Below are 19,378 nucleotides of genomic sequence, written 5' to 3'. Positions count from 1 at the left end.
TCCCAGAGCTCAGACCCAGGAAGCGGCCGGGAGGGCGGGTTGGAGCTCAGAGTCGGGAACAGGTACCAGCTGAGCCGGAAGATCCGCAGCGGCTCTTTCGGAAACATCTCTCTATCTCAGTACGGACATTGTGGCGAGAGAAGAACTTGCAATCAAGCTTGAATGTGTCAAAACCAAATACCCTTAGCTCCACATCGAGAGCAAAATCTACAAAATGATGCAGGGAGGAGGGAGAGGCCCGCAGAGGACCCGGCCAGAGTGCTTGCCCTCCAGCGGCCACAGCAGAAGGAAGTTTCTCAGGCACAACTTTTAAGGTGGTGAGGAGTAGAACGAGGTGACTCAGGATGTGGCCTTCATGGGGGGAAGGAGCCACGTGCTGGGGGGGGGGAATAAAACTTCCCAACTTAAAAGCCTTGTTGACTGTTAAGGAGCAGCACCTCTGAACTCCCAAGCTAGGGCACCCCTGTCATCTGCACAGGCAGGAGCACCCCTCGGAAGGATCAGACACGTCTCTAGGCGGAGCTCAGTGCCTGTGGCCAGCACTGCTTCCCGCCAGAACCCTGCTCTAGGAGCCGGTGCCACTGCTCCCAGTCTTCCCTGGCCCTTCTCCGGGACCTGCCAGTACACCCGGACTCTGCCCTTCCCCACACAGATCCGGGTTCCCCCAGTTTCAGACGCATCCTCAGTGGCTGCTATCCAGGTGTAAGACTTGTGTTTTACTTTATTTTTTTATTTTTTTTGTTAATCCTCACCTGAGGATATTTTTCCATTGATTTTTAGAGAGAGTGGAAGAGACAGGGAGAGACAGAGAGAAACATAGATGTGAGAGAGACATCCTTTGGTTGCTTCCTGCACATACCCCAACCAGGGACGGGGATCGAGCCTGCAGCTGGGCATGTGCCCTTTGACGGGAATCGAACCTGGGACCCTTCAGTCCACGGGTTGACGCTCTATTCACTGAGCCACACCAGCCACAGGGCAGGCCTGTGTTTTAGAGAATGATTGTATCCAGAAAAGCGAGCGCCTCCTGGGAGTGTTCTGTGAACTCACTGACCAAGACAGAGACCACGCTGCGCCAGGCAGAGAGGAAGTGGACATCACCTTGCCCAGAGAGCAGGGGCTCTGCTGTTAACCAGCCTTCTGCATGCGTCCCCATGGGTACTGCAGGTCGCTTGTTGCTGACCCGGGGAAAGGGTCAGCGTGTGGTACACAGGGACAGCAGGTGAGGAGTGAGCACCAGTCCAGCAAAATGCACCACAGCTCACTCTGCAGGTCCCCAACCACGAGGGGTCTGGAAAAGGACAGATAAGCCCATGCTTCCCTCTCCTCCCCATAAATTCAAGATTTTACCCAAAGCTCTGGTTTCTAGCAGTGAATACAGAGTTGCATTCATCTGTCTCCTAGTAAGCAACCTTGTGTCGACTTTGACAAGTTTCTTGCACCTTCATCTTCCCTTCCTTCCTCTCTCGACCCCACTGTCTACTGGCAGCCCCCTTCCCCCGCCCTTGGACTAGAGGTTAAAGCAGCTCTAATCCATCTAAAGGCAGGTGTCCCTGCATGAGTCCCATCAAGGAAAGACGGTCTGACCTCAGGAGGCTGGGATGGACTATTTCCGGCTTTTTCAGAATATTACACAAATCATTAAAGCATTATGGAGACACCCAGAAATTAAAAAAAAAAAGAAATCTTGATGAATGGTCATGCAATTTTATAAACAGGATGAATCGAAAAATAAGTTTGGGGACTCAAGGCTAGGAACATTAAGTTTTAAAACAGTTCTTACCCAAATGACAGAAAAACTAGCTCATTCATTTGTTAAAAAATGCTTTCCCCTCAAAAAAAAAAAAAAACCAACAAATTTTCTTTAAAATGTATATAATCTCACCCGACCACAGGGCTCAGTGGTTGACCATCAACCTATGAACCAGGATGTCATGGTTCGATTCCCAGTTGGGGCACATGCCCAGGTTGCGGGCTCGATCCCCAGTGTAGGGAGTGCAGAAGGAAGCCAATAAATGATTCTCTCTCATCATTGATGTTTCCATCTCTCTCTCCCTCTCCCTTCCTCTCTGAAATCAATAAAAATGTATTTTTAAAAACAAATATATAATTTTTGATAAAAACAAAAGCAAACTTATCTACAGAAAATCATTCTGTTCTTAATTTTCTACTCACAATGGCATAATTTAAATAACTACAATGAATTTTATCTAAAAATTTTGGGGTTAAAATAGAATATTGGCTGTGAATTGTTTTTCCCAAATTGAAAAAAATGTTATGGTTTCTATCTCAATGAAAGCTACATAGGAAAATACTTTAAACTTACTAAACATAATTGCTTTTGTTTTTGCCCCTCCTTTTCTAAATCCATATGCCCAATTTTAAATTAATGAATGTTAAATAGTAACATCATTCAAAATTAAAATAACTGGAAATTTATATCCTCTTTAATTACATAACATTTTACTTAATAAGCCATATTTGTGGTATGCAGTACACAACACCTTTGCTTTTAATGTTTTCCATGACAACTACCTTCAACAAGATCCCGGATACCACCTAAACATAACCAGCTTTAGTAAAAACACTGAACCTGTTTCTGGAAATTTCCTAGTGTAAATAAGATCACAATCATTTTACTTTCCATACTAGCTTTTCTCTTCTGTTTATGACTAATAACTAGTCTATGTAATTTTTCATATAGCTAGCAACTGTATTATAAAATCCAAGCTATATCATGACTATTATGCAAGTTAAATAGCATCCTTATACAAAGATGTATAGTCTTACTATAACTATAGTTTTAAATCTGAACTGTAATATATTCACATAAAAGCTTTACATAATGTGAACTATCTTATACCTTTTGTTTGCATTCATAAATATTTGATGAAAACAGGATATTTATTAAAATTGATCAAGCCAAAAAAAATAGCAATGATACTTTTAAAATTCTTACCTCTGTAAGTCGAACTATCATGGCTTTTATTTTCACTGAGAATCCGACACAAATGCAAACTAGAATAAAACAAAAGTAGTCTGCATTAATTTCAAATCTTAACAAAGATGATCCTTACAGAGCAAATTATATCAACTAAAAATATCAACTAAAAATATTTGAAAATGTATTCAATGTCAAAATCCATTAGTTTAGAATGAGAATAAAACAAACCTAAAAGCCATAATTGGTCAAAACTGGAGGATGCTAGTCAATCAATTCATTATTTTTAAAACTGGTAAAATTAACTAAAAAAATCAATCACTTATTCTGCCTTCATATATGAACCAACGGTTGATAAGAATGTCTCTGTATTTAAGTATTTCAGCTAATAAATAATGATGCAATGATAGAAATACATTACCATTTTAAGACTCCTAATAAATTAAAAGACCTAGGCATCTATGAATGACTGTTCACATTACAAAAAGAGACAATCAGACATTATGTGCTTCCTGATCCTGATAAAGGAATATTACCACCCATCTATGATGTTGACTTAAAAAAAAATAAAAAAGGCATGACCTAAATTCAGACTGTGGAAAAGTCTATAGGACAGTGATGGCGAACCTTTTGAGCTCGGCGTGTCAGCATTTTGAAAAACCCTAACTTAACTCTGGTGCCGTGTCACATATAGAAATTTTTTGATATTTGCAACCATAGTAAAACAAAGAGTTATATTTTTGATATTTATGTTATATATTTAAATGCCATTTAACAAAGAAAAATCAACCAAAAAAATGAGTTCGCGTGTCACCTCTGACACACGTGTCATAGGTTCGCCATCACTGCTATAGGGCAATGACCCAATCTCTTCAACAAATATATTGCTAGGAAAAATAAAGGATGGTGGGGGATCCTCAGAGTAAAAAAGGCTTTAGAGACATATCAATCACAATGTATGGATCCTTATTTGAATCCTGTCTGAAACAAGTATTTTAAAAATTAACATTTATGGACCCTGGCCAGTTAGCCCAGTTGGTTAGAACATCGTCCTAATACACCAAGGTTGTGGGTTCAATTCCCATTCAGGACACAGACAAGAATCAACCAATGCATGCATAAATAAGTGGGACAACAAATCAAGGTTTCTCTCTCCCTCTCTCTCCCTCTCTCTCTCTTCTGTGTGCGCTCTCTCTCTCTCTCTCTAAAACAAATTTTAATAACCTAACATTTATGAGTCAACTTGAATATATGAGTAAAACTCTATCTTTAAGAGATAGATGCTGAAATATTTACAGATGAAATTATATTTATTTCAACAGAATGGGGAAATGGGTGGTATATAGATGAAACAAGATTGGCCAGCAGTTGACAACTATTGAAATTGGTTGATGATGTATCATTGAGGGGTTATTATATTACTAGTGCTCCAGTGCACGGATTCATGCACGTTGAAAGGAAATTAATTAGAAGGTGGCCGGAAGGTCTGGGCAAGAAGGGCCAGACACGCTCTGGGGCCAACCTTCAGCAGTCCCTCCCTGGCTGGCCGCACCTGGGGTGGTGACATGGCTCAAAGGGCATCTGCGAAGTGAGTGGGGTCCCTCTGGAAGGTGGGGGTCCCTCAGCCTGGCCTGTGGGGATCAAGCCAAAACTGCCTCTCTGACATCCCCCCAGGGGTCCCAGATTGTGAGAGGGTGGTTCTCGGGTGACACACCCCAGAATCATGCTCCCTCCTCTGGTTCTGGGATGTGTCACCCAAGAACCACACTGCTAGTACAGAATATATATATATTCTACTTCTCATGGAGCTTCAATAAAGTCTACTAAAAACAAAAAATGAGCCCTAGCCAGTTTGGGTCAGTGGATAGAGCATCAGTCTGCAAACTGAAGGGTCCCAGGTTCGATTCCGTTCAAGGGCACATGTCCGGGTTGCAGGCTGGATCCCCAGTAGGGGGCGTGTAGGAGACAGCCAATAAATTATTCCCTCTCATCATTGATGTTTCTATCTCTCTCTCTCCCTCTCCCTTCCTCTCTGAAATCAATAAAAATATATATTTTAAAAAGAAAAAGAAAAACAAAAAATGAAAAAATACTTGTATTTGAATACTTCTTCATTAGATTAACTTAAATACAACAAACAATAGGTATACAGGCTATAGTGAAAAGAGGTATGCTCAACTGGAATTCCAGAAAGGAAAGAGAGAACAGGGTAAAAGCAATATTTGAAGAAATAATAGCCAAGAATTCAGTTTTCCAAAACTGAAGTGAAATCCACATCTGGGAACATTATAATAAAGCTACAGAAAACCAAAGATAAAACCATTTAAGCAACTCAGACAAAAAGTAACAATATTATCTTCATGACTTCTCAACAAGAAGACTGAGTGCCAGAGAGAGCTGAAAGATACAGTCAAGGTGCTAAAACAGTATCTGCCAACCTAAAATTCTATATTCCAAAAGACAGAGTTCCAAGAAAAGGCAAAATAAGAACTGAACTTCAAACAATAACTGATTTCACACACTGAAAGAAAAGCTTAAGGACATTCTTTAAGCAAGATAAAAATGATCCTAGATAGAACCTTGCAGTGGCAGCAAGAAATGATGTGTACCCACTCTCTCTCTCCATTTCTCTCTCCTTCTCTTCCCCTCCCTATCCTTGACTCTGGCCCTTGCTCTCTCTCTCTCTCCCAAAAGCACAGGCAACAAAAGAAAAAACAGACAAGTGGAACATCAGAGTAAAAATTGTATGGCTTAGAAATTAAAAATGGCAGTGGAGTAAGTGGATGCTACACAGACACACTCCTAGGACCAAACTGGAATTACAACTAAAATACAAAAAAAATGCCGAATAATCAACTTAAGCCTAGCTGGCAAGAACCCTGATAACCAAGGACAGAAAATGGAGACTGCACAGAAACTAGTAGGAAGGATGGAGCCTTGAAAGGGCTAGCTGGGCCCCCACAGACAGTAGCTGAAGTCCTGGAGAGATATCTCAGCTATCAGGGGTTGCCACTGAGAACTCTGGGGTCTAATCCCCAAGCTGGGCCCCCAGCAGAGCACCATAACTGAGAAAGGTGCCCAGGTAACATCTGGCTGTGAAAAGCAGCAGGGTTGCTATCTGCCAGGGAGAGACAGCTGGAAATGCAGGCACCCTCTTAAAGGGCCAGCACACCAAATTTCATGTGCAGCCACTCAGCTTGGGCTCCAGCAGAGGGAGGGCAGAGTGCACTGGAGCTGTGTGAGCAGAAACCAGGTTGGGGCTCTGGGGTTAGAGCTCAGAAGGCAGATATCCCAGTTTCCTGTGCTGAGTCACTCCCTCATGCTAAGGAGGACATCTTTCTCAGGCAGCCCTTTGCTATCCAGGTGGTTTTTGCCTGGAGGAAAGACAGTTGCCCCACCTATTGGAAAACACCTTGCCCCACCCTGTGGAGTTTCTGAGGTCCATTAAGAGACTGAGAATAACAGTTAGCCTCCAGGCATAAGCAATTGCCCCACACTGTTGGAAAACGTCTCTCCCCACCTATGGATGATTGCCTGAGGCTACTCTAGACTGAATGCAATCAGTCTGCAGGCAGAGGCAGGTCTCCGGAGGCTCTGAGTTTTTGCCTGATCTAATTAGTCAGAAACTGCATCTGACACTGTCCTGCACTAGAGACTGGGAGGAGTAGCAGATCAACCTAATACAGTGGTTCTCAACCTTCCTAATGCCGCGACCCTTTAATACAGTTCCTCATGTGGTGGTGACCCCCAACCATAAAATTATTTTCGTTGCTACTTCATAACTGTAATTTTGCTACTGTTATGAATCGTAATGTAAATATCTGATATGCAGGATGTATTTTCATTGTTACAAATTGAACATAATTAAAGCATAGTGATTAATCACAAAAACAATATGTAATTATATATGTGTTTTCTGATGGTCTTAGGTGACCCCTGTGAAAGGGTCGTTTGACCCCCAAAGGGGTCTCGACCCATAAGAACCGCTGACCTAATACATAGTCACAAACCCAAACCCAAATGGGACCAAAAAAAAAAAAAACAACCTCCAAACAAAAGAACAAGAGTATTCTCCAGAAGACGAGACAAATAAAATGGAGAAAATAAATTTATCAGGCATAGAGTTCAGAATATGGCAAAGATACTCAACAGCATGAGAAAAGATATACTAACTATGAAGAATGACATAGCACTAATAAAGAGCAGAGTGGAAGGAATACACAGTTGATTAGGGGAAGTCAAGGATTGGATCAGTGAATTAGAAGATAGGATAGAAAAAAATCACACAATCAGAGAACCAAAAAGAAAAAACAATTAAAAAACAGGACAGCTTAAGGGAACTGTGGGACAACATGAAACATAACAATAGTCTCATAATAGGTGTGCCAGAAGGAGAAGAAAATGAACAAGGGATAGAGAACTTGTTTAAAGAAATAAAGGCAGAAAACTTCCCTAATCTGAAGGAAAAAGTCACTCAAGTATACAGGAGGAAAAAAAAAAAGTATACAGGAGGCACAGAGAGTCCCAAGCAAGAACCTAAATAGCACCACATCCAGACACATCATAATTAAAATACCAAAAATGAAAAACAAACAGAGAGTCCTAAAGGCAGCAAGAGAAGCAATTTGTTACCTACAAAGGAGCTCCCATAAGGCGGTCAATTGATTTCCCTGAGAAACTCTACAAACCAGAAGGGAATGGCATGAAGTATTCAAGGTAATGAAAAGCAAGGATCAGAAACCAAGATTACTATATCCAGCAAGGCTATCATTCAAAATAGATGTCGAAATAAAGAGCTTCCCAGACGCCCCCCCCCCCACCAAAAAAAAAGGCTAAAGGAGTTTATCACCACCAAACCAGCACTGCAAAAAATGCTAAAGGGACTGTTGTAATGAAAAGAAGAAATAGAGAGAGAGAAAACTAGGCATACAGAATTAAAATGGCAATAAATAAGTACCTATCAATAATAACCTTAAATATAAAAGGATTAAATGCTCCAATCAAAAGACAGAGGGTAGCTGAATGGATACAAAAAGATGATCCAACTAAATGCTGTCTACAAGAGCTCCACCTCAGAACAAAAGACTCACACAGGATGAGAGTGAAGGAATGGAAAACCATTTTCCATGCAAATGGAATGAAAAAAAAAAAAACTAGGGTAGCAATCTGACAAAATAGACTTCAAAATGAAGGCCATCACAAGAGACAACAAAGGTCACTTCATAATACTAAAGGGATCAATCCAACAAGAGGATATAACCCTGGTAAAGATATATGCACCCAATATAGGAGCACCTAAATATATGAAAAAACTTCAAGAGGACTTTAAGGGAGAGGTTGATAGCAAGATAGTTATAGTAGAGGACTTTAACACCCCACTGACTTCACTGGATAAAAAAAGCTGTGGTACATTTATACTATGGAATACTATGCAGGATTAAAAAAAAAGGATCTCTTACCCTTTGGGACAGCATGGAGGGACCTGAAGAGTATTATGCTAAGCAAAATAAGCCAGTCAGAGAAAGACAAGTATCACATCTCACTCATATGTGGAATCTAATGAACAAAATAGATCCAGAGACACAGAAGCATAGAACAGACGGGTGAATCTCAGAGGGAAGGAAGGAGAGGGTGGGTGGGTAGGAAGTGATCAACCAAAGAACTTGTATGCATAACCCATGGACACAGACAATAGGGCGGTAAAGGCCTGAGGCAGGGGGCAGGAATGGGCTAGAAGGTCTGGGGGGTGGAAGAAGGGGACATATGCAATACTTTCAACAATAAAGATTTTTTTTAATTGTGTACACAGCAAAGGAGACAATGAACAGAATGGAATGGAATGGAAGAAAATACTTGCAAGCCATATATCTGATAAGGGGTTAATATATAAGGAATATCTACAACTCAACAGCAAAAAAACAAAAACTGATATAAACATGGGCAGAGGACTTGAACAGACATTTCTGCAAGGAAGACATACAAATGGTCAGCATGTACATGAAAAGATGCTTGACATCACTTATTATCAGAGAAAGGGATATCAAAACCACAATATCACTTCATACTTATAAGAATGACATTATAAAAAAAATAAAGATACCTGATAAGGACTGTTATCCAAAATATACAAAGAACTCTTAACAGTCAACAATAAGAAAATAAACAACCCAATTTAAAAATGAGCAAAAGGCCCTAGCCAGGTTGTGGGCTCGATTCCCAGTCTGGGCCCTTGTTGGAGGCAACCAATCAATGTTCTGTCACATCAATGTTTTTTTCTCTCTCTCTCCCTCTTTCTCCTCCTCTACCTCCTTCTCTCTCCCCCTTCCAATCTCTAAAATCATTTTTTAAAGAGAAAAAAAAGTACTGATCAGAAAGCCAAAGTGATCAATTTGACTATATTAAAGTGCATGACTTTTGATTATCAAAAGTCACCATTGTAAAAACAGAACTGCAAGCTAAAGAATAACAAGATATTTGCCACACATACAGTGTTACCCACAAAAGATGCCAATACAAGCTATATAAAGAACTCCTACAAATCAATGAAAGAAATGCAATAGAAAAATGGGGGAAATGTCCTAGCTGGTTCGGCTCAGTGGGTAGAGTGTCGGCCGGTGGACTGAAGGGTCCGGGTTCAATTCTGGTCAAGGGCACACGTCCTGGTTGCAGGCTCGATCCCCAGTAGGGGGTGTGCAGGAGGCAGCCGATCAATGATTCTCTCTCATCATTGGTGTTTCTATCTCTCTCTCTCCCTTCCTGTCTGAAATAAAAAAAATATTTTTTAAAAAAAGAAAAAATGGGAAAAGATACAAAGACCTTTCACAAGAAATAAGAAATCTAGCCCTGCCCGGTTTGGCTCAGTGGATAGAGTGTCGGCCTGTGGACTGAAGGGTCCCAGGTTCGATTCCGGTCAAGGGCATGTACCTTGGTTGCGGGCACATCCCTGGTGGGGGGTGTGCAGGAGGCAGCTGATCGATGCTTCTCTCTCATCAATGTTTCTAACTCTCTATCCCTCTCCCTTCCTCACTGTAAAAAATCAATAAAATATATTTTTTTAAAAAAAAGAAATAAGAAATCCAAATGACCAATAACGTAAAAAGATGTCCATGAAAATATAAGGCCCAATAAAATACCATTAATACATTATAATATTGACAAAAATTTAAAGTCTGACAATATTAAATAATTAGCCAGGATGTGAAGCAAGGTGAACTCCCATATACTGCTGGTAGGAGTATATTTTGAAATAGTTTGGCAGTATCTAGTAGAGCTGAGGTTAATCACAATCTAGAACCCAGCAGTTCTACACTTAAGTATATATCCCACAAAAACACATGCTTATATATATCAAGATACTTATACAGAAATGTTTTCATTGGCATTGTTGGTAATAGCTAAAAACTCAAAATAACAAATTTGTCAATAGCGTAGGGGATCAACAAATTGTGGAATGGATCATCTTGAAACTGAAAATCAATAAACCACAAATACTTGCAAAAACATCAATGGATCCTAAAAGACACAATGTTGAGCAAAAGCAGCCAGATAAAATAGAATACACATCCTATGATTCCAATTATATCAAGAACAACTTAAACTTATTGGGTAGTAAAACTGTAAATAAAAATGAGGACGAGAAAGCCATAAATGTCAGGACAATGGCTACTTCAGGGAAGTAAAGAGGAGTAAAATCAGCAAGGGTGGTTATGTTGTCTTGACCTCGGTATAAGTTACATGGGTGTGCATCCTAGAGAGTCTTTAAACTTTACATTTAAGTTTTATGCATTTTCTGTATTTTTTTAATTTCACAATTTAGGAAAAGAAATACAAGGTGCACAAGGCTTTAACAAAAAAGAACCATCTCCCTCACAATTGATGTTTCTGTCTTTCTTTCTTTCTCTCTCTCCCTCCCTCCCTCCTCCTCCTCCTTCTTCCCTCTTTCCCTTCCCTTCCCTCCCTCCCTCCCTCCCTTCCACTTTCTCTAAAAAAGATGAATGGAAAAAAATATCCCCAGGTGAGGATTAACACCCTCTGTAAAATCAATAAAATATCTTTTTTTTAAAAAAGAGAACCAATGAATGCAGATGTTTCTTACTCTTGTGTCTAGCAATACTTTTTCTATAGTCAATAAAATAATTTTAAAACTTATATATCACACCTAAGGTGAAATATGATGCTACATTATAATCATCCAGAGAGATTATCTACTTTGCAGATTATCCATGCCCTTGAAGCTCACTTCTATGTCTTCTGATTATTTCAATCCTCCATCGTCAGGATGAGCAGTTTAAGGTTGTTAAAAGTCAGTCAACTTTTCCTGGTCAACAATTCACATGTAGGTCTTACAAAATTATTTTCAAAACCAAAGAATAAAAAGGCCTTGCCAATGGAGAACAATTGTTAAATTAAATTTCATAACTGAAAATATAATTTAGTTTTGTTTTTAACCAACTCCTTTTCTTTAAAAAAATTTCAGAGAACACTGTAGAAATGGTAAATTAGCCCTGGCTGGTATGGCTCATTTGGTTGGGCATCTTCCTATGCCCCAAAAGATTGCCTGTTAGATTTGAGTCAGGGCACAATGATCCTGGGTAGGGGGCAGAAAGGGGGCCTGTAGGAGGCAGCCAATCAATGCTTCATTCTCACATCAATGTTTCTCTCAGTCTCCCTTCCACTCTCTCTTAAAAAAAAAATCAATAAGCCCAGCCAGAGTGGCTCAGTGGTTGAACATCGACCTATGAACCAGGATGTCATGGTTTGATTCCAGGTCAGAGCACATGCCTGGATTTCAGGTTTGATACCCAGTGTGGGAAGTGTAGGAGGCAGCCGATCAACATTTCTGTCTCATTGCTGATGTTTCTCTCTCTCTCTCTCTCTCTCTCTCTCTTCCACGCTCTGAATATTAATAAACATTACTGATGCTTAATAAAAAATTTTAATTAATAAAAACTATTTTTAAAATTAAATGAACTTTAAAAAATGGTAAACTGATTTAAGTTTGACCCCAAGTATTTAACTACTTCCCTGGAGAACAAAGATGGGCTTTCCAATGTGTTGAGAATAGTGGTTAAGCTTCTAGTTTCTCAAAATATATTAAACCTGCCACAAGCTTACCTGGAATAGGAAAGCAAAACCAATCTTCCTTCCAGTAGGTAATACAAAAATATCATCCACTTCAGACTAGTATCAGAGAATATAACCTAAAAATGTCTGTAACCTAGCTCTTTTTAAGAGTAATTATATAAGGAAGTACATCAAGCCCTAGCCAGTTTGGCTCAGTGGATAGAGTGTCAGCCTGCAGACCAAAGGGTCCCAGGTTCGATTTCAGTCAAGGGCACATACCTTGGTTGAAGGATCCTCCCCGGCCTGGGCCCATGCAGGAGGCAACCAATCAATGTATTTCTTTCACATGGATGTTTCTCTCTGTCTTTCCCTCTCTCTTCCACTCTCCCTAAAAAATCAATGGGAAAATATCCTCGGGTGAGGATTAACATAAATAAATAAACAAACAAACTCAACTCGTTTCCTTTTTTAAAAAAAAAGCATATCAAGACTACTTTAGTATTTCCTATAAAGTATTAAAACAATTTCCCCTTATAGTTCTCACTGTCCCCATGGCTTCAATTCCCTTTAGAACAGTGGTTCTCAACCTTTGCTGCACATTAGAATCACCTGGGAACCTTTTTAAAATCCTGATTTCTGGGCCTCATCCTCCGGAAATTCTGTTTCTTTGTTACTAATGTTGTGGCCACACCCCATAACAAAGAAACAGAATTTCCTGAGGATGAGGCCCAGAAATCAGGTTTTAAAAAGATTCCCAGGTGATTCTAATGTGCAGCCAAGGTTGAGAACCACTGCTTTAGAATGTAGTGCCAGGAAAACTGTCTTTGACAGAAGAATGTAATGAAATCAAGTAACTCACCTTTCACTTTGTGCCCATAATAAAAGCAAGGCCAACTAGTCTTTATGGCGAATATTTGTGCTTATTCACATTTTTAGTAGCTTCATTTTCTGTTTGTTAAGCTTAATGCATATGTCTTTTGTGATAATCCTCCCAGTGGGGAGGGATTGGAAATGTCCAAATCCCACGTAATCTAATGATATAGTCATTGATACATAATTTTAAGAATTGAAATATGCCATCTTATCAGTCACAAGACCACAAACATATTCATTAGGATACAGATAATAATGTCAGCATAAGTTATTAATTATCATCTCAAATATTTGCTCAAATTATGTAAGGAATCATTAAGGGGCAATTAACTTGCATAACTGACACTGTACTTTTATTTCCCTAGTACAAAACAGTTCTTTCTTTGTTGTAGGAGAAAACTAAAAACAATCACTAAGAAATTTCCTCCAATCAGTAGATTTGTATGTGCTCTTCTCTCTAAGTAATCCACTAACAGAAGATCACAAAGTATCCTTAAAGAAACAATTACGTTTCTGTATGCTACATGTCTTACTACACCTGTTGAAACACTTTAGTACTCTGTCCTAAATGATTAGGGGAGAAACAAACTACCTCTAACAGTTGCCCATTTTAATGTGACTTTAAAAATAGAATATTCTGCCTCAGTCCAAATTCAAATAATTATTTCAGTCCCTTAATAACCTCCAAATAACCGAGTTTACCACTTTTTCCACTTTTAATAGTTTGGTACTATTGTGGAGATGATGTCTTAGGTCCCTGAGAACAAAGACAGAATCTACTTTCTGTTATGATCTGTGGGGGGGAAAAAAAGAATAAAATGTCTTATATTCTATCAAGGACTTAAGTATTTTTGTGAGTACTTCTTAACATGAATATTTAGTTTTCCATCTTACTTGTTCCCATTTTGCAGTAAAAATGGAAACACCGCATAAGCTGAACTACTACTTTGATTATAATCAACATCTAAAAGTTGGTTTCACCGGTTTGGCTCAGTGGATAGAGCATCGGCCTGTGGACTCAAGGGTCCCAGGTTCGATTCTGGTCAAGGGCATGTACCTTGGTTGCGAGCACATCCCCAGTGGGGAGTGTGCAGGAGGCAGCTGATCGATGTTTCTCTCTCATCTATGTTTCTAACTCTCTATCCCTCTCCCTTCCTCTCTGTAAAAAATCAATAAAATATATTTTAAAAAATAAATAAATAAAAGTTGGTTTCACACATAAAAAACTAATGTCAACCTGCACTTTAATTCTTAAAAACAAAACAAACCAAAAAAAAAGAGTAAATTTGGTTAAGCAAAGTGCTACCTCTATTATCACTGTTAGAAGAGAGACATAACCACAAAAATGAATATTGGGACATGTAGTTTTATCTTGAAATATATGCATTTATGAAAATGAAAAGATGCATTGAGGAGAAAAGAGAACAGAAAATATTTTTTTTAAAAAAGACAAGTTCCTGCACACAGGTGCATTAATAGCTCTCACTCTACCTTATTGTAGAATAATTTAATTTTTCTAATAAAGCCATAGCCTATAAAATCTGATATTGCTACAATTTCTGAAGAATGCATTTCTCTAAGAAAAAAGACCAAGACTAATAACTTGTGAATGCAAGTCAAAATGAGAAAATAAATGCCAAATGAAAACTAAGACATGAAGGTTTCAGATAAAGCTTCAGCTGAATTTAGAGTACCTTTTAAAGAAAAAGGAAAAAATAATAATAACAAAAAAAAGATTCAACTACCAAGACTAAAATTTCTTAGAATGATTATTTGCCATAAAGTCTCTCTTCCTATTTCCCTCCAACAAATTCAGATCAGACATCACTTAATGAACATCCACATGTACTTAGATAAGTTCTGAAACATGTAAAGTCATTTAGCAGCAGAATAAAAATGGCAACCAAAACATTTGGCGATTAAATTTTAAAACATTACTATAACTACCAATAATTAATAAGACCTAAAAATTCTAACTGATATGTAAATTTTTAAAAGAATTAAGTCCTTCAAACAGACAAATAGATGATATCCAACAAATATAAATATTTCAAAATTAGACTCCGTATTGACATGAGGCTAACATCTTCAGATTAAGAGCTTGTAACATAAACTCTACATCAAGGTTCCTTGTTACACAAACAAATGCTGAGCTCACTATGTTAATAATTTTTACTAAAAACATAATCTCCATTGGATGTACCAATACAGGCAAGTTTATTAGCTTAATCATAGCAAGCCCTATGCTAATACGAAACTATCAAGAAAGTAAAACTCTAATTCCAAAATTAAAGTGATTAAAGCCATAGCCTGCATATTTCACAGTATTAGAGTTTGCATTTAGATGTGAAACCTGTAAGAGTAGTTCTAAGTGTTACTGGAAAGGACACTTAATTATGTTTTGGTAGTCCTCCTTTGTCTTTTTGATAGCTCTTGGAAAAAAACATTTTGAGAGTTCTGTAATTTACCATGAAAAACATAATCAGTATCTCTGAAAGGTTAGCTAGGTATGTGATGAACCATTCAGATAAGCAAAATACAGGTTTTTTTCTACTTAGTTACCTAACAAACCTTATTCTTCAAAGCCAAGACTTTCCCTCTTAATAGACAGTTGCTTTTCATGAGGCCCAATTAAGAATTGCCCTCTCTTAAAGTTATAAAATGCCCCATATATCGCATATGTTACTTTACCACTATGATGCTGAAGTTGACTACAACTCCCAGAATAGTCTTATACTGGTAAGAAGTGACAGCAAGAAATGAACCTCATGAAATCAACATTTTTTTAAAAGGTAATTTTCAGTTAAGCTAAAGCTAATCTGCTCATTCATCTTGGTAAAAAGGAAAAATCCACCCTACATATAATTTTAAATATTGATCATATTCTGAAAGCCAAATCTATAAATGATTCACTAATAATTTGGTGGCATGTTACCTTTGGGTTTTGGGGTGTTTTTTTTTTTCTTTCTGAAGAGAACATATCCTCAAGGTTTTATTGTCACATAACAAAATATGAAGCTTAGAACTGGATCACTTGGTCCTTTCTCTTATTTCCTCCCAGTTCAAAATGCTTGCATCTCTTAATTGCCAGCATTCTCTTAGATCTGCAGTTGGGCTCAACGCATTCAAGCCTCAGCACAATCTTCTTTGTAGTTTTAGCCTTTTTTGCTTAGTCTGTCCACCATAGCCATTCTACTTCCTGTCATAACACCGCAGTCTCTGCACACTGAGTATCCTTGCCCTTCTTGTACTGTGTTACATTGTTGCGTTGATGCTTGCCGCACTTCTTAAAGAAAGTCCAGAATGTTGCAGGAATTTTCACTATGTTTTTGAGAGCACTATCAACATGGAAAAAGCTTACTTTCATTTTTAATATTTCCAGCACCTGGTTTATTTTTAAGTCTTTTCAGACAAAGGAAGTGATGTTTTGTAATATAGTTACAATACAATTTGTTCTAATAAAATGAAAATGCTAACTTCGATCTTTTGCAAGATACAAAAAATCCAAGGTTAGACTATGTGTAACAAAGTTTCAAATAAAAGAAAAGTATTACATGGTGAGGTGTTTGACTAAATTATTTCATTATGTCACACAACTAGCAACTTTAAACTCTCTTTACATAATACAATTATAAAACTGACTATACTGATTTGTATCTAATTCAAATTACATTCCACAAGCCATGGAATAGCTACATAGATGTTAAGTTTTGAGCAGGTCTTCAATCACAGGAACTATGACAGTTAGCATGGATCGTGTAAATATACATAAAGTGAGTCCAAAACTCCGATTTTACTACATCACTTTATTTTTCTCCAAAGGCTGCCAATCAGAAGCCAAGCAGAATTTCACCTCCTACCCCTAAAACCACTCATTCCAAGGTGGGAGTAACAATAGTAAAACTGTCAAAAACAGCTGGAAGGAAGAAGCTGAACAAGCTACAAAAATGAGAGCTCGTAAATAAGTAAGTTGGCTTTTAAAAGCAAACAACAGTGGCCCTGGCCAGTGTGGCTCAGTTGATTGGGCATCGTCCAGTACACCAAAAGGTTGCCTGTTCGGTTCCTGGTCAGGGCACATGCCCAGATTGGGGTCTCAATCAGCAGTGGGGGGTGGGGGCATACAGGAGGCAGCCAATGTATTCCTCTCACATTGATGTTTCTGTCTCTCCCCCTCTTCCTTCCTCTCTCTAAAACTCAATAAAAAGTATTTAATTTAAAAAGTAGTCAACAATGAACTGATTTATCCTAATAACTGATTTATCCTAATCTAATATACATAAAGATGATGGTTTGGTTTGGTTTGGTTTGGTCTGGTAACTTCCCATCCTGCCTTCCCTGCACACAAGGGACCTAATAGCTATGTGTTAACTAGCAGTACAAGGATTTAGAAAATGTTCCAAACAGTTAAGAAATGAATATATATCTAATTGACTTCTCTTACAGTTAATAAGCTAATAAGCACTCTAAGCATATGCTAGAAAGTGTGGGGAGGCGGGAGGCAGGACAGTTGAACCAAAATAAATGAGACAGTCCCCACTCTTCAAGGATCTCTCAATTCGTTAAAGAGTACCCATAAATGAGTCAGGGACCAATTAATTGCTAACCTAAGTGGTACAGACTTTAAGTGCAAGAGCTATCCAGTAAGTTTAAATATCTAAAGATTGGAATAATATTACTTTTAATAGCTATCACTTGAGCACTTATTATAAGCCAAGTGCTTTACAGGCATTATTTAGTCTACACAACACTCCTTTGAGTACTTCTTCCCAATTTACTCAAGGGGAAACTGTCAAAGTGGTTAAGGAACTTATCCAAGGTCACTCAGCTAGTTAAGTGGCTAAGCCGTCCGCTTACTCAGCCAATCGAATTCTAGAGCTCATACAGTTAAGTAAAACAGTGAGACAGTGAGAGTGCGGGGAGGGGGGGGGCGGAGGAGGGCGGGGTACAGGCAGACGATGTTACACGCGCACGGGTTCCCTGCGTTTAGTTTCATTCTAAGTAACGAAGTTCCAACCGTAAACTGCACGAGCAACGGTAAACGAACCACTGAGGGGAGAGGGCGGGGGGAGTGGGCAACAACGGTAAAAATGGCTTGCGAGTTAACTCTGACAGGATCGAGCTTTAGCTAATAAAGCGATTCAAAGAAGGAAACTAGAAATAAGTTATTTGCGTGTTGTTGTTTTTTAACCTGGGGTTCGTCTTGCGACTTAAACCATTTTTATTTTCTAGAGGAAGCGCTGACATTTTGGGCCAGGAAACCTCGGGTATGACAAATTACTGCTATGTATGACCGGGGGGGAAAAGTTTTATGACTTAAAGGAATCGCGTTATTCTGGGTATTCGAGAACCTTGGAGACTTGCCAAAATGAGTTGCAGTCCCAGGACAAAATGGGGTTTAGGAAACATTTCATGACGAAAGTTGAGCCTGACACGAAATGGCTCTAAGGTGAAAAGACGGAGTAAAGAAATGCCGGTAGGTCTTCCGGGAAAGCGGCAAGCCCCGCTCTACCCCTCCCTCGGCAGCGGCGCCGCGCGAGGCCGGGACAGTCTGACAGACCGCTTCCCGGGAGGGCGTGAGGTGAAAAGCGGGGCTCTCCGCAACGCCCCGGTGAGGAGGGGAGTCCGGGGTGGTTCGCTCTCCTCAGACTTCGAGCTGAGGAGGCGCCAGGCTCCGAACTGCGGAGTCGAACGGGGGCAGAGTAAAGAAATGGGACGTGAGAGAGAGGGGACAAGTCCGAACCTCCCCGGCGCGGCCCCGTGAAGAGAAAGGAACCAAGTGAGCTCAAACGAAGAAGGGGACAAAAAAGCGACAGAGCGGGAGCGCGGGGACCCGAAGGGGCGACACGGGAGTTCTGCTAACAGACTAAAGGAAGGCGGCCCACTGAGGGGTGAGGCGATTTAAGGGAGGCCACGGAGGGAAGGAGGTCGGCGGTGGTCACCGGCACCTCTACTACCTCAGTTCTAAACTCCTAGCCAAACGTCCACACCCGCCGCCCGGATGGGGGAGGGGGCACACCTCTCCCCCGCCCCCAACCTCCCCCAACTGGGGAGGCCGCCGTGACACCGGGGCCCGGCCCGGCCGTACCCCCGCCTCCAGTCCCAACACTCACAATTCGCCTCTCCCTGTTTTCTCCCAGTTCTTTATCCACTCTACGGGAACCAACACCGTCGCGGCCGCCATCTTCCCCTCACTACTAGCAGGAGCCCGGATGTGTAGCATGCGAGCGAGGGGTCAAAGTGAAGCCCCGCCCACTAAGAATGCCGGGAACTGCGAGTTAGCTATTCGTTTTCCCGCCCCAGTCAGTCATCTCCGTCCCGCGGAAGCCCGAGGCCCGTGGCCAACGAAGTCGCCCAAACCCGTGGGTCCCTTCGCAGTGACGTCGCGGGCCGCGCCTTCCGCCACCCTAGCCCTCGCTTCCCTTTCCCCAGGCTAATTCGTAGCCCTTATCTTCTCCCGTAGTCTCAACACCAGGCAACTAATTGAAACATGTATTTCTAAAG

The 19,378-nt window shown here is 40.0% G+C and overlaps 1 protein-coding gene across 15 annotated transcripts in view; it reads right to left on the bottom strand.

Annotated features, from left to right (window-relative positions):
• Positions 1 to 19,084, bottom strand: part of THOC2 (THO complex 2) — a 125,231-nt gene extending 106,147 nt beyond the window's left edge. For 13 of the 15 annotated variants that reach the window (XR_002830524.1, XR_002830521.1, XR_001348936.2 and 10 more), the window contains exons 1-2: positions 18,988 to 19,073; positions 2,960 to 3,018 (exon numbers count right to left, since the gene is read on the bottom strand). Coding sequence is in view for 10 of the 15 variants with exons in the window: in XM_023758171.1 (XP_023613939.1) it covers positions 2,960 to 3,018; positions 18,988 to 19,058 (130 nt within the window). In the remaining 5 variants the exon portion in view is untranslated. Of the gene's footprint in view, positions 1 to 2,959; positions 3,019 to 18,987 lie in introns of all 15 variants that reach the window. The other 2 variants (XM_014458799.2, XM_023758208.1) reach the window with 2 other exon arrangements.
• Between the last annotated feature and the right edge of the window lie 294 nt (positions 19,085 to 19,378).

Source organism: Myotis lucifugus, unplaced genomic scaffold (genome assembly GCF_000147115.1).
Source record: "Myotis lucifugus unplaced genomic scaffold, Myoluc2.0 scaffold_2, whole genome shotgun sequence".
Classification (NCBI taxonomy): Eukaryota; Metazoa; Chordata; class Mammalia; order Chiroptera; family Vespertilionidae; genus Myotis; species Myotis lucifugus.
Note: the sequence above shows the minus strand (reverse complement) of the source record. Positions and strands in the feature narration are given on the sequence as shown.